Here is a 15,324-nt window from a genome sequence, read left to right as displayed (position 1 = left end):
AGTGGTCGGATTACTATCGGAAAATTGAAAATAATCAATCCGACTAAATCAAATATCGTTATCTTTAGTTAGAGACGGATTATAATGCATACATTTACTTAGATATAGCCTGGGACGAATGGGACATTGTAGATTTTTTACGAGAATATAGTGTGCAGTGGAATATTCTGCGCGGTCTGACTTTTCTTCAAACAAACGTATTCCCGAATTTTCTCCCTGAACTATGGCACTAGCTAGAGTGATGTTTTTTTTATATCTTTCATTGGCGTGTCCCTGTGATTTGTTTTTAAAATATACAAATTCTCTTTTACACTAGGTATAGAAACTAGGACCGTCCGAAAACCTTTTAAAGCACTTAGTTTTATTTGCTGCCTACGGTAACTATTTTTGAAAACGGGAAAACGTGCCGACACAGAAAATATATTTTTGATACTATTTCTTTAAAAAAAGATCAAAATCCGTTCGTTTTGGGACGCGGAAAACGGGAATACAAGACCTCGATTTTTTCGATACCAGAGCTAGCGCGTTCGCAAAACTTACACAATCGAATTTAAAATCAACAGGAATTGATTTTTTTTTACGAAGGAAATATTTGCGTTCTTATTATTTGCTTAGTATTTAGATTTCGAGGCCATTTTCAACGAGTTGTAAATAACTCACTAGTAGAAAATGGGAATCAAGTTGAGGTAGAGTGGGATTTGAACTTAGGACCTCTGATCCGTGAGGCCGCAACATTAACCAGGGGACCACAACCCGATTTAAAAAGGTTGTATTCAATTTTAACCAAATATGTTATCTTAAAAAAAAAATCCGTTTTGGATTAGAGGGTAATGAGCATATGAAAAAAAAATACAATGATGTTTAGAAAATGCAATACATAAATGTATTTTTTCACAAGCACATTTCTTTTCATAATTTTCGACCAACTAAATGATAAAAAGGCAAGTTTTCTGCCGCCATTTTAAGAAGATTTTTTTTTGGGAGCGACACGTTACTAAATAAATATTTTTTTTTTCTTAAATGATTAATTTTTGTTGCTCTAATCCAAAGGGGATTAAAAAAACCATAGCGCATTTGACTTAAATTCAATATGAAAGTTTTTTAAATCGGTATTCTGAAAATTAAAAATGTGTTCATGTAAGTTTTGCAAACGCGCCATTACATAATCAACCTTTACATGATTAAATTAAATGGAAAAAATATATTTATGCACCAGTGTTTTTAATTCACTAATATTAAGAATCGCAGCAAAATTTAGACGAACGCAGAAGCATCCTGTGTATATTTTATTACCATATCATTAGCAACTAACAAAGCAATAGTAGACCATGTCACGCTCATAAGCGCATCTGAGGGCGAGAGAGATCCATCAGTTCATCTGTTGACTTTGAGAGGAAGAAGACAGAATGGTGAATGTTGCACAGTGTGTAAAGTGGCCACTTTAACCAGCCAGTGACAGGTCATAAGCCCTGTAAATGCTTAAACTTCAACATTATCTTCTTAAAATTGTTTTCCCTCTTTGTTACAACAAATTTAGATCTAAATAACTCCCTAGGGAGGAAATCCAGCCTGTCTGCAAACATTTGGACATACTCGAAACATTTTTGAAATAAATGTTATTTTAACTTCAACGTTATTGCACTAAATAGTAAAGAGATATCCATAGTAGTAAGACTAGAAGAGGAGGAAGTTTACCGAAAAGAACAGAAGTTGTTATTAATTAAAACAAAACAGATGATAGTATAATAATATAACGTCACAATAAAGAAAAAGAATAACGCAAAAAACAATGTGTAAAAAGAAATTAACAAAAGTAAATAAAATGCTTGAAAATTCATGATCATCATCATCAGTGGCGCTACAGCCCGTTGTGGGCTCTGTAGCTCAATCACAAATAACTATCGACGTGCTTAAAAACACGCTAAGCATTTGATCGATCACAATGAACAATAATGAACATGCTTAAGTTATCGCAGTCATAAGTCAACGCGTGTGTTATCTCTAAGTCGACGTTTGTGTCGGTTTGTTTTTAGTTTTCTTCGTAAATAAATACAGTGCATAATCGGCGTTAAATATAAAAAATAATACAATATATTAAATATGCAATAGTTATAAACAGTTACCGCTAAACCGTCCAATTTTGCCCTTAATGGATATTTTGCCCACTAAGTAAATTTATGTCACTAACTTCACTCAGAAGCTTTTTTTTGTTGCGGGCAAATTACGAATCGGTGTTTTTTAATATACTGCTCGATGGCAAAGACAAAAGTAAGTTTTTCTTGTTGCATGATGTAGACGAAGCTTTTCAGATCATTTCCTGTTTATATTATGTGTTGTCAGTAGTTTAAATCAAGAATTATGACGATGGGCAAATTAACCCGCATAAGTTGAGCCTCTGGAGTGTCAATTTTTCCCAAACGAAAAGCGTGTTGTGGTTGTCACTTTCTTATTTTCATAATTAGTTTAAATTAAATAAAAACTATTAAGAAGGTTTTGCACACATAAGGTATTTAAGATTTTCAAAAGTATTATCATTATTGTGGATAATTTAATTTAATTCTTCTTTGACTTTCTTAATTCATTTGCTAATGTGTTTTTATATTCCTTATATTGCTTTTTAATAGTTTCTAGAGCATTTCTCATATTTGCATAGTATACAATTTGTTTCTATATTTGATAATTTCTATCTTCTATCTGGAGTTAACCAGTTATTATCCACCCTCAAACAATATTTTTTCACTTTCGTAGCTATGGACTTAGATTCCGAAATAATTTTTATTAATTTTGAAAATTGATGCCGCCTGGTTTTAACCTTCTAAGTTGTTCATTAACTATATTTCTGAAACAGTTATTATATCTCACAACATAGGTATAAATATTTGCCGTTTCGAAAAATGTGTGTACCTACATGATATTAAAAATTGTCATTTAGGTAATTAAGACTAGGATTATTGGTAAGTGTACTTAAATAAAACATTTCTTTAAATAAACAACATTTATTAATTTATCGTAAGTTATCAACCAGATTTTGACAACCCTATGGCCTATACATTGCTTGTATGAAAACAAATTTCAAACAAAAAGAGTTCGGCCGGTAAATTTGCCTAATTGTTTTTAGACGAATATTTTATAAGTTGGCCATTGAAAATATGTTCAAACGACAATTTTGCCGTTAAATTAATAATTCAATAAAGTAGTTCTTAGACAAGAACGCCATACAACGCGTTCAACAAATAATGGTTGCGGGCAAACATGGACGAACATGGGGACGAACATTTTTCCTGCCATCAGAATTTTAAATTGCTTGGAATCACATTTAAATATGATTGAAATTACAATTGCAACCCAATTCAATGATTACCTAGGTCATTCTTAGAATTTAAAAAGCAAAGCATAGTATACATTTTTTTCAGAAAATCTACATAATTGTAAAAAAGCGGGCAAAATTGGACGGTTTTGCGGTATTTATACAAAAAGTGAAAATCAAATCACAATTACTTTGGCGACTGCTTTTCTTGACATTTGGCTTGCCAACGGCCGGCATAATGCAATAAATAGCATGTTAAAAAATAAAAAAACACACCAGTTTTGGAATATTTTCCATATTTACACCGGTGAAATTCAAATATGTGTTTGCGCAGCAGGATTATACGTCGCGAAACGTAAATATTTTAACATTTAATATTAGGTGTTCACGGATGTTGCAGGTACCTATTGTGATCTCGAATACGATAAACAACCATGGTGAGAAAATTTTATCACTTCGCTTATTAGTACGTCGATAGTTATTTGTGGTTGAGCTGCTGTATGACATTTTGGCTTTCTGTAAAAACTCACTAACGGCATATTTATGCAAATCCTGCTTCTAGGGTCGCTGTCAGTGGCCAAGCCTTTGTAGAGAGGGTTAGACTCATTGGTTGCCCATAGGTCCAATAAAAGTGGTCAGGGTAATCAATTGATATTTTTAACAAGTCTCATCGGCAATAATGTAAAAGGGGTCGTTACTTTACTTTACTACTGCCATCACCATTAACAAACTTTCGATGTAATTCAACATTGAAATTCACCCTTGGAGAATTTCGCATCAATAGGGGATAAGAGGGTTTTGTGCTTCAGAAAATTGTCAATCACTTATGTTGTTATCTGCTCAACTGTCACTGTCATCAGTCATCAGTAGCTATGTTGTCTGACGTTACACGATTTTAAGCTGATAACGATTTTAGTTTTATTCTTATCGTCCCTTGCAATCCTTACACTAAATCTATTTTTATCGTGTAAATAGGTTGGTAGGTACGTGAAAATGAATAGCACTTCTTCAATGTCAAGTAAATAAATAGTATTATAATATGTTGCAAGTATATGATTTTGAATTATGAGTACCCCTACATTTTACGATTTTTCATATCGTTTTCGATCCAGGGACATCTTATGAACAATACGATAAATACGATCAAATCGATTAACACTGTTTATAACTATTGCATATTTAAATAAAGTATAACTATTTAAATAAAGTATAACTATTTAAATAAAGTATAACTATTATACAGGGTGTAACGGACGGTTAAATATGTAAATGAAATGCAATAATATAGTTAGGGCCCCCGGTATCTGTAGGCTAAATGTTGGACCCACAATAAAGGATGAATATTCCACTTTCGGGTCTGACTTTAGCGATACCGGGGTACTATAGAGCAGGAATTTGTGTTACAGGCCCTAAAAAGGGCCTGAATCTAGACGTTTGACGCGTTATTGCCCTAACATGCATATTTGTATTTGTATAAAGACTAAGGACTGCCTTAAAAAAGGCATTTTGTAATTGATGTGGCGCGTGCGGCGGCTCCCAGCGAAGTGACCGGGCCGAGCACCGGCACCTCCCTATATGCACTTTGGGGGAGGCGCGCCGGCCGGGTATAGTGGGAGCGGTATTTCCCCCCCCACTCCCGTATTGGCCTAACGCCGGTTCGGACGCAGGTAGCGGGAGCCCGCAACACGCCCTATATAATGTGTACATTTACAACAATAAATATTGAGTTCGCCTCGAGACATCAAGTTAGTCTGATCGTTTCATTTCGTCACCCCGCCCGACCTCCCGCTCTACTACTGGATCTACACCTTGGACTTGACCATCGCTTCACCCCAGGACTACGAACCAGTATCTTCCACCGACCTACGCAGTGACACCGGACTTGAGAGGAATTTCGAGACTACATAACTTTCGGGATTTACGACCCCGAGAGCGACGACGGCAGCGAGACACGGCCAACACCTACCCCTTGCTACAGGATTGTGGAATACAGTCCAAACTGTTACTTGTACAGTACACAGGGTGTTCATTAAACCCTGTCACATCCGAATCCACGATGATCAGTATGCGCAAGAAGACATATTGGCATATTAAAACGTTTTTTTAGAACAAATATTTTTTTTTTAAAATAATTATCAGAAAAAGCAAATGGTTGCTTACTTCTGCAGAAACGAGGAGAGGGGGGGGAGTCTGATACTGCGCCGCGCTCCCCTCACGTCTCCCCTGCAGAAGTAAGCAACCATTTGTTTTTTTAAATATTTATTTATTTATTTCAGACTAAATCATGATCTTAATAGTGTATCACTGTGGCTAAAAATTAATAAATTAAAATTAAATGTTAACAAAACTAAATATATGAATATAGGAAACAAAAGAATAGAAATCACACCATCAATTGTAATAGAAAATGAAAAACTTAATGAAGTCACTGAAATTAAATATTTAGGTGTAATGTTGGATTCAAAACTTTCATTTCACCAAAACGCTAAGATGGTAATAAATAAGATTGCAAAAAAAATATCAATTTTGGGAAGGATAAGAAGATTTATTGATAAGGACTCCTGCAAAACTATTTACAAAGCAATTATTGAACCACACGTTAACTACTGTAGTAGCATTTTATTTTTATCAAACAAAGAAAACATAGATAAACTAACTGTATTACAAAATAAAGCCTTTAGAATCATTTTGAAAAAAAAACAGATATACGAGGGTAAAGTCGATGGTAAATGAAATGAAATTATTAACATATAAACAAAGAATATTTTACAATACAATGATATTTGTTCATAAAATTATAAACTCTAATAAAAAAACAGAATTTTGGAAAAAAGTTGATCGGAACCAGCATGAACACGATCACAATACTAGAGAAAAGAACAAAATTAGACTTCCATTTAGGAAAAAGGCAAAGTCACAAAATTCAATTTTATTTAAAGCAATTAAAAAGTATTACGAAATGGAAAAAAATATTTATGAAGAAAAAAACATATCAAAATTTCGTCAAGACATATGTGATAAACAATTTATAAATTAAATATATTTGCAATGTTATTATTAGAACACACATAACAATATGTATGATATGTGTGCCCTACTTTAAGATTTAAATAAATAAAAAAATTAAAAAAAAAAAAATATTTTTGAAAATTTTCTTTGTTCTAAATATGCTAATATGTCTTCTTGCCCATACTTCATCATTGTGGTTTCGGATGTGACAGGGTTTAAAGAACACCCTGTATAACAATAAAGAGAGATCTCAGTAAAATGTTCATACAAGGTTTTCCCAGAGCACAAATTATGTCATACCTAAAACCCGTACGACCTTTGCTCAGAGACGTATCTCCTTTATCGCACCGAGAGTGTTCAATATTTTGGAAAAGCGTATTAAACTCTCGAGGACAAAAATCATTTTCGAGAGAAGAGTTGGATTTTCCTTAGTGGGAAGGAAACTCCTTAATGATTTTCCAGATGTTTGAATTTACTGTTTACTTTATTGATGTGCCATATATTTTGTTTTTTTTAAAATTATTGTTATGTTCCTGATCCTATGTATTTTTTGTGATGATGTACTCATTACTCATGTGTCTGTGTCAATTAATTGCTCGTCCCAACTCAACGCAGGACTTTTAGTCTCATGAAGTTGGGCTTTATGTCTCAAATAATGTGTAATAAACAACCTATATGTAAAACAATAAATATATGTCTTAGAAATCAGCAACATACTATCGTGGGGTAATTACTACAACTAGTTAAGGTCTTAATCATCATTTGTGAGTTACCTTGGAACCCCATTAATAACACATTTTTTTGTCCTCCTTCGTGAATACTACAAAAAGATAAGTCGTGCTTTAAAATCATCATAATAAGATTATACTAAATCATTACTTGCATATTTATAGCATTCACGCGAGTAACTCCAAAACGCTGATTTTAAGGTTACCTAGTTGTAGTAATTACCCCACGATATATTGTATTACTGAAGATAAAATGTAATATTTGGTAAATTAAATGATCATGATTTCGCAATCTACTTTATAATATAATCAGAAGAACAAAAAATAGTTCCTATTTTTATTGATTTATTTAATTAGATTTCTTTTTTGATTAGTCATAAATTTAGTAGTTTTTAGTTTTGGAAGATCATTAAAAACATTATTTTTTGGGTTGCTTTTGCCTTCAAAATCGTTATTCAAAACTGATAAAGATTTTTTTTCAATTTTCAGTCTCTCTCTATTGGTTTTCATTTTTAAAATGTTTTCCTCTGTTTGAATTATGATAAAATTTAATAATAATATTTGGTATCACAAAATATTACTTTTTGAAAAATAAACTACTAATTGTTGAGACAGACGTGGGACACAAAAAACTCAGATTATATACGTCACATTATTTACATATTGCATTGGACGGGGGCGGGCAACATTATTTCTTTGTTTTGTTTTGGCGGGCTGTCAGTTGTCTGTCAGTTTATCTTTGTGTATTTAAAATTACTGATAATTTGGGATATTTTGTATTTTGTTATTGGCGATGAGCAGTTGGTAGTGAATCCCAACTCTCAACTTTTCTCCGGGAATTCAGTTTTAAATTGTTTTAAGAAGTATTTATCTCAATTATAACTTACGTCTCTCAACAAAAGGACAAGAGATACTTTATAAAATGTTTAAGAGAAAATCAAAGTCACTCGCAAAAGTTCAACCCTGTTCTACAGAATCGGCCAGTGAAGACGAAACAGTAGAAAACATTGAAAAATCGTTATCAACTTCTTTAAAAGAAAATAATACTTTACGATCGCAAGGTGGAAAATTCCCCGATTGTTCAAAATCTAAAAAATCCAAAATCGATTTAAAATCGCAAGCATTAAAACCTTTCGCAACAAAATACTTCGAGGAGGTAACCGAAAAATGTGGACTCAAACTATTCGACAAAACAGGAAATCATTCATTGAATTGCGAAGCTATTAAATTCTTACGAAGCCTCCAGACAACATTAGAAAACAATGTAGACTTTCCCCGCAATGCAACTGAATATGTAAATGGATTTAAAAACTGTTGTGAAGGACCGGAAAATCTCAATCTTTTCATGATTAACAATGTCCACTTGGCTGTGAATGATGACTCATCTGATGGTCGAGTATTACAGGACAGTGTGCTGAAGCTGCTTCTCAATGCCTCGTGCGTACAGGAGCGTCTGGTAGATTACATTCTGGAACGAGCGACAGAACTTGCCATTGATGATAAAGCGACATCTGTGCAGCTCATTTTAAAACATTTCAAGTTCTTAGACACAATTGTGGCCGAGGAAAAACTTATCAATGGTCTGCAAGATTTATTGGATGTGGCTGCTCTTTCAACCCGTTTAGAAATAATAACATGTCTTCCCGATATTATTTGCCACTTAAATCATGACTCCATCGCTCTCGAACTGAGTAAGTATCTCACAGAAGACCAGGAATTAGTGCCTGGAGTATTGGACTGCCTTTCGGATCTTTGTCTTCCTAATGATTTAAAATCGCAAGTTCAAGATCAAATGCTTGGGATACTAAAAACAGTTGCTCCACCAACTTGTTTTCCTAATCTAATTAACTTCCTTCTATCCGGCGATAGCTCTGACAATGATTTGGTCATTATACGTGGCCTGCGAGACGGGTTAGATTGGACCAATCTGGGGAGTCGACCTGCTATAGACATTCCTAGTAGTCAGGTTATGACTATTCTCGCCCTGAGAAACGCGGTTACTAAATCCAAAAATCTCGCTGCAAATTGGATGAAAGTTATAAATCAAATCAAAATTGAAGAAGACCACAAACCCTTGGATATTGTAATGCTTCTTATTCTGTATTCCACTTCTAGTGGGAGGGAAAAAGTAGTCGAAGGCGTCTTCCGGAAAAAAATAAAAGCCAGTATTTTTAAATGCGATTTGATCAATTTAACATTTGCAAAATTTAAGCCCGTGTTAACTGAGTACCTTAAAGAAATGTTAAAGATTGCAAAACTACTACTTAAGACAAAGAATGAACCGTCTATTGTAGAGTTTGCCGCCCACTGGTTTAATATCTTGTTCAAGGAACTAAAAGATGCACAAAGAACTATTATAAGTGAATTACTTATTAAGGACTATACTGAAAATGATGAATCTATTGTTACGTCTCTTAATATATTGACAAAATTAGCAACTGAAGATAAATCCTCTCTGAAGATACATTCGCTGAAGATTTTTGCTCTTGTAGATACATTAGACAACCTTTCATTTGATGGAATCTACCATGTTATGGACCTTCTTTGTGCCCTCGCTTTTGGAATAGATAATTCTTTTTTACAAAGTGATGTTCATATGCTCATAAAAAAACAGCTGAGCAGCTCTAACTTGGAAATAAAAATGCGAGGAATAATTGGTGGCATAATGGCTGTAAAACACCTTGTTTGTTTGGAGGAGCCAGAAGACAGTGAAGAATCAGAAGACTCCTTTTCCGAAATAAGTAACCTGCCAGATGGACCACCTAAGGACGCAGCGACGATAATCTCTTTAATTTCCAAAAGCACCTCTAAGTTTCCGGAGATGATTAACCTGTTTTACGATGAGCTAGCCCAAGTACTTTTTAGCTGTGAACATATCGAGAGTACATTCTTAAGCTGGCTCTCTTCAGCGGTCACTAAAAACTTGACTGATTTATATATAATAGATGTGGACGAAACATTACCAAAAGAAATTAAAGGAATCCCGGTGTCCGTGCAGTTCTGCCTCAATTCTCCAGATGAGGCAGAAGGAGAAATAGCTCTTAACGTGGCCAGTCTGTGTCTAGAAGAAGGTGTGGAAAACTCCGACCTCCGGATACTTCCTCCTCTCTTCCGGCTCACACAGCTCATCTATACAAAGCAGTACAAGGGAAACCTCTCCAGCATAGACGCTCTTCTAGGTTGTGGTATTCTAATGCCAACGGTTGACCCTGATAAAGGTATTGAGGAATTTGACCTAGATTACACTTCTCAAATTTTAGATACCTACGTACACTGTATAAATTGGTTCAGAGAGTTGATAAATGCTTTTTGCATTCATGAACAACCCTATTTAAGAAAAAGAGTTATTGAACGTCTAAACGCTTTAATCTGTCTGGAGAGGAATTTGGCAAAGTTCATTAAAAGTCTAAATATTGACTATAAGCCCCCTTTGTGTTCTCACGAATCCAACAATTCTGGTAAAAATAAACCAGCTATTATTCAGGAGAAGGCGAAGAAAATGTCCAAGAAGGTTGGCGGTAAAATGAAGAAAAATGTTGAAACTGACATTTCAATATTGCCCGCTACTTTGAAAACTCAAGCAGAGTCTCTTGAAATATCTCTTGCTGCAAATTCCGATTCTAAGTGCAAACTAAACTCCAATTTATTCAGGGTTTTAGATTTTGAAGTGCTGGCGCTATTTCAAGAAGACCTGGTTATAGATAATAGTCCCGATGACTGCTTAACTACCCCAGATTGTCATTTTAGACTGCAGAATATCATTTTGATTTTGAATGAAATAGCACCCAAATTATCTGTCATTTTACCATCAAAATTAAAGAAAAAAGGATTTCCTGGCAGATCCTCACCCACTAAAACTATTCATAGAAAACCAGATGATGTTATAGACAGTTGTACTAAAATTTTACCAAGAATATGTTGCTTTATGGAAGGCATTGCAGAAAATGTTCAAAAATCTTTAGACGCTAGTGACGGAGTAAGAGATTCTTTAGGATTATTCACCGAACAAAGTGCAGAAGTTCAATTTTGCTTGACTAGCTTGTTTGACTTTGTCGGTATTATATTTTCGTGGACAGGATTCCAAAATCAGAGTTCCACCTCAAAATTGAAAGACAGCCTTCGAGTTTTGGCAAGCCGAAGAGATCCTCAAAAAACAGAGAAGATATCGCTTAAAGAACTTGTTTTAGAATCCTGTAACTACATTATCAAATATAAGGAATGGTGTCTTTTGATCGCTTCCGCGGTAAGTCTTGTAAGCTTATACAAAGTTTTCTCCAAGTTGTGCGATGATAAAATGACAATAAATAAATTAATACTGTTGTCATTAGATATGCTCTCTCAAACTTGGCGAGACCCCCTGGGCTTTCCGGAGAAAGGTCTGGTTTTTAATCAAAATCTGGATATTCTACTCTCCTGTTATTTCACTAAACCCAATATAGAAATGGTCAAATCATTATCCAATGAACTGAGAATTCAGGTGCCGCAGCTTGCTGAGAAAAATCAAGTCTTGGGAACATTCAAGTGCATTGGAAAATCCAACTTCGCTCTCATATTTAGAGCAACGTATAGCGCTCTTTACGAAGCGGGAAAGCTCGAATTAGACAAAGGTTTAACTGACAAAGAGCATCTGGAACTTTGGAAAAATATAGCAGTGTCGATGAAAGATTTTACAGATATATTAAAGATACAAGAAAACCGTACGAACTTGCTGATATTTTTGAAAAAGTCTATTCCGCTATTTAGGCTTTTCCTTTCTCAAGGGATGGTGATGATGGAAATGAAATTACGAAGTGATCCTGAAGCTGTAGTTGAAATATTACGACTGTTGCAATTCAGTACAAGGTTTCTGCATTCCCTACACTCCCATTCAAGAGTCAAGAAAGATGCAGCATTCGTAGCTTATCTTCCACAGATGAAAATGATTTTGGAGACTTTTGTCTACAGGGTAAAGAGTGCCCTTTCGGCTAATAACTGCAGCGAGGCTTTCTGGATGGGAAATCTCAAGAATAAAAATCTCCAAGGGGAGTTAATTGCCTCTCAGAGTACCGTACAAGAAGATAGTGAAGATGGAGATGACCAACTGCCGGAAGATGATGAGAGTATATCTTCAGATTTAGAAGATTTGACCGATGCAGGTTCAAAAAGTGTTAGTAATGTGTTCTGAGAACTACATGGTCATAAAATACTATAGTGATTTATAGCAATTTTAATTTGTAACACATCACAATAACAAATATACAAATCAAGTAAAAATGTTATTAATTATTTATACTAAACCCCCCTATAAAGTACACTCGTATAAGGTTTTTTTCTACAATGTTTGCGGCAGTTTTTTTCTATAACGGTGGTCTTCCGTATAACATAGTAGGTCCGTGTCCTTTGACCTTGATAGGCACGTTCAGAGGAACTACATTGATAACTCATCGGTACATCGCTGCTCTGACCCAGGGATATTCACATGATACAGTAAGGAAATATGTTTTACTTGGAATAAATTATGATTAAGTAAATCGATGCACACTTTTTTTTCCCAAATCTTTGGTTTCGTTTTCAGTTTAACAACAAACATATAATGGATGTCTTCGGTTTGAGCTTGATTCTCAACCCTAATACCTACTGCCTGGTGTATTGCTGTAGATAACTTCATGGTCAATAATCATAAAAAGGTTTTTCTCCGTATGGGCGACTATTAGGTTAACAACATTTTGAGTTTGTCCAAATTTTTGTAGACAAGGACTGGATTCAACTGGAGCTAGGGAGCTGTTAATATTAACATATTACAACGGAGATGAAGATCATTTTAGAGAAAGTAATATAGAAGTCTAGGCATTTACAGGGCTTATGAACTGTCATTGGCTGGTTTAAGTGGCCACTTTACACACTGGGTAACATTCACCATTCCGCCCATATTTGGATATCAATATTTATTCAATTCTTTCATATGTTGATGTTTGTGAAGTTAAAGAGCTGAAACCTTAATTTATGCGGGTGAGATTCAACGCATGCCAATGTACAAATAACATTATGTACAAAAAGTTAAATAAAATTCATCTAATTGAATTATTTCACCTACATACTAGGTAACACCTAATTTCTGTACTTCTTCATGGACCAGGTGGATTTATTAACTATGTATCAACCTACTAAAACAATTAATATGTTTTATACATTAACATTTTACAACAGAGATGAAGAACATTTAAGAGAAGGTAATATAGAAGTCTAGGCATCTACAGGGCTTATGACCTGTCAATGGCTGGTTTAAGTGGCCACTTTACACACTGTGTAACATTCACCATTCTGCCTATATTGGAACATCTATATTCCTTCAATTCTTTCATCTGTTGATGTTTGTGAAGTTAAAGAGCTGAAACCTTTCACAGTGTGTAAAAACTTACACAGTGTGTAAAGTGGCCACTTAAACCAGCCATTGACAGGTCATAAGCCCTGTAGATGCCTAGACTTCTATATTACCTTCTCTTAAATGTTCTTCATCTCTGTTGTAAAATGTTAATATAAACAGCTCCCCAGGGAGTTGAATCCAGTCCTTGTCTACAAAAATTTGGACAAACTCAAAATATTGTTGTTTTATACATGTTTGTAATATTAGAATATATAAAGAACAATGTTATAAAACCGATAAAAGAAAATCATGTTGATAACCAGCCAAAGGTTTAGAACTATTTGTTTACACATTCGGCTCAAGCAAATAAAAGAACGAAACGAACTAAAGACACGAAAGATATGAAGACACAAATGATATGAAGATGTCGAGATACGATGACCTAAATGAGCAAAAGATACATTCGTTCAATTGATTAAGTAGTTACTAAAACAATTAAGTAGTTACTTAAAAGATTCGGTCACTTTGGTGATGCAGATCTAGTGATACATATCCTCTCGGTGACAGGGTCTTACCCACGTCTAATATATGTACATGTATGTTTATCAATGCATTGCAAGTGCCCTGACTCAACATGGATTTTGTAGCGAGTTGGGGCAGGTTCACAGGCATGGATCGTCCCTGGTTGTGTCACCGTAATGAACTAATGCATGTTTTTAATAAATAAATTATTGGGATAGAAAATCTGAGTTAGTTATTTTGACTCAAATCTATAAACTAAATTGTATGGTTCTTTCCAAAACTAATTTTTCGAATAGAATTTTTCTAGGAATCAATATTTTTTATTAGACTGAAGAAAAAATGAATATATGGATGAATAAAATCAAGGCAGGAGTATTTTTAGGAACTGCAAAAATTAGGCCGGTTGACTAAATATTTGAAAAACTATTTTTTGTTTAGAATTTTTCCCAAAACTGACTAATTACTGGAAAGTCAGTTTTTAGATTTTTTTTTCATTAAAAACTTCATTTTGAAAAGTAACCGATTCTTCATTATAAATACACCCACAAACATGTTAAATATATGAACATGTTTGCATCCTCAATTCGATATAAAAATCGATTTTACCATAGAATTATAAATAGTCCAGAAGGAGCGTGGAATCATATTTGAATACATCGGACTGCGTCCAAGAATCCCCTACTTTCGCCGCGCGCATTTGTGACGTCGCCGCGTAATGTTGCACGATGGGAAAGAATATAATCAACACAAATGTAAGGTAAAAAAAAGCAATCTGTTAATTTTTCTAAAATTTCGTTGTGCACGCGGAAATATTGATTGACACAACAGAGTAGATAAGTAAAGAGTCATTTGATTAGAGTAATTGAATTAATGAACTTTGAACATAAAATATGAAACAAATTTTATTTTGCATAAAATGGATATTTTTATATCACATTAAATAATATACGATGTTTAAAAGATAATGTCGGTCAAATGCCCACCACAGAGTTGTTTAATCCGAGGTTCAATTTTAATTTGGTCTCTTATTAGGCGAGCAAAGTAGGGTAAAAAAAAATTACTACCCTGGCAACACTAACGAAACATTCATTTTGTTTTCTTCGACAGTCTGACAGATAGAAAAATAATTCAATTTTTAAGTAATGTATTTGCTACTTACACATGAAATGTGATCCCATCCTGTTTCATTAAAATCCTAGCAATATTTCTACACTTTAAAAGGACACAACACGGCATAGTTGAATGAGTAGTTTAGTCGCCTTCTGTTTGATGCTCGTATGCGGTTTCTGGACTATTCTTAATTCTATGGATTTTACATATTTCAGAAATGGCTAACTTTGGAAAAGAGCCTGTCAATTGTAAAAAAATATATATACAGACAGGGAGAGTGGTGACTGCAAGGAAAACTAGTTGAC

General features: G+C 34.2%; 1 protein-coding gene across 1 annotated transcript; it reads left to right on the top strand.

The window, feature by feature from the left end:
- Positions 1 to 7,757: 7,757 nt before the first annotated feature.
- Positions 7,758 to 12,297, top strand: Fancd2 (Fanconi anemia complementation group D2). Its single transcript, XM_088232673.1, has one exon. The coding sequence runs from the start codon at positions 7,967 to 7,969 to the stop codon at positions 12,206 to 12,208; it is 4,242 nt and encodes a 1,413-aa protein (XP_088088799.1). The 5' UTR covers positions 7,758 to 7,966; the 3' UTR covers positions 12,209 to 12,297.
- The last annotated feature ends 3,027 nt before the right edge of the window (positions 12,298 to 15,324 follow it).

Source organism: Micrasema longulum, unplaced genomic scaffold (genome assembly GCF_059751315.1).
Source record: "Micrasema longulum isolate JH-2025_06_02 unplaced genomic scaffold, ASM5975131v1 h1tg001009l, whole genome shotgun sequence".
Taxonomy (NCBI): domain Eukaryota; kingdom Metazoa; phylum Arthropoda; class Insecta; order Trichoptera; family Brachycentridae; genus Micrasema; species Micrasema longulum.
The sequence above is the reverse complement of the archived record's forward strand: the minus strand, read 5'-3'. Positions and strand labels throughout refer to the sequence as shown.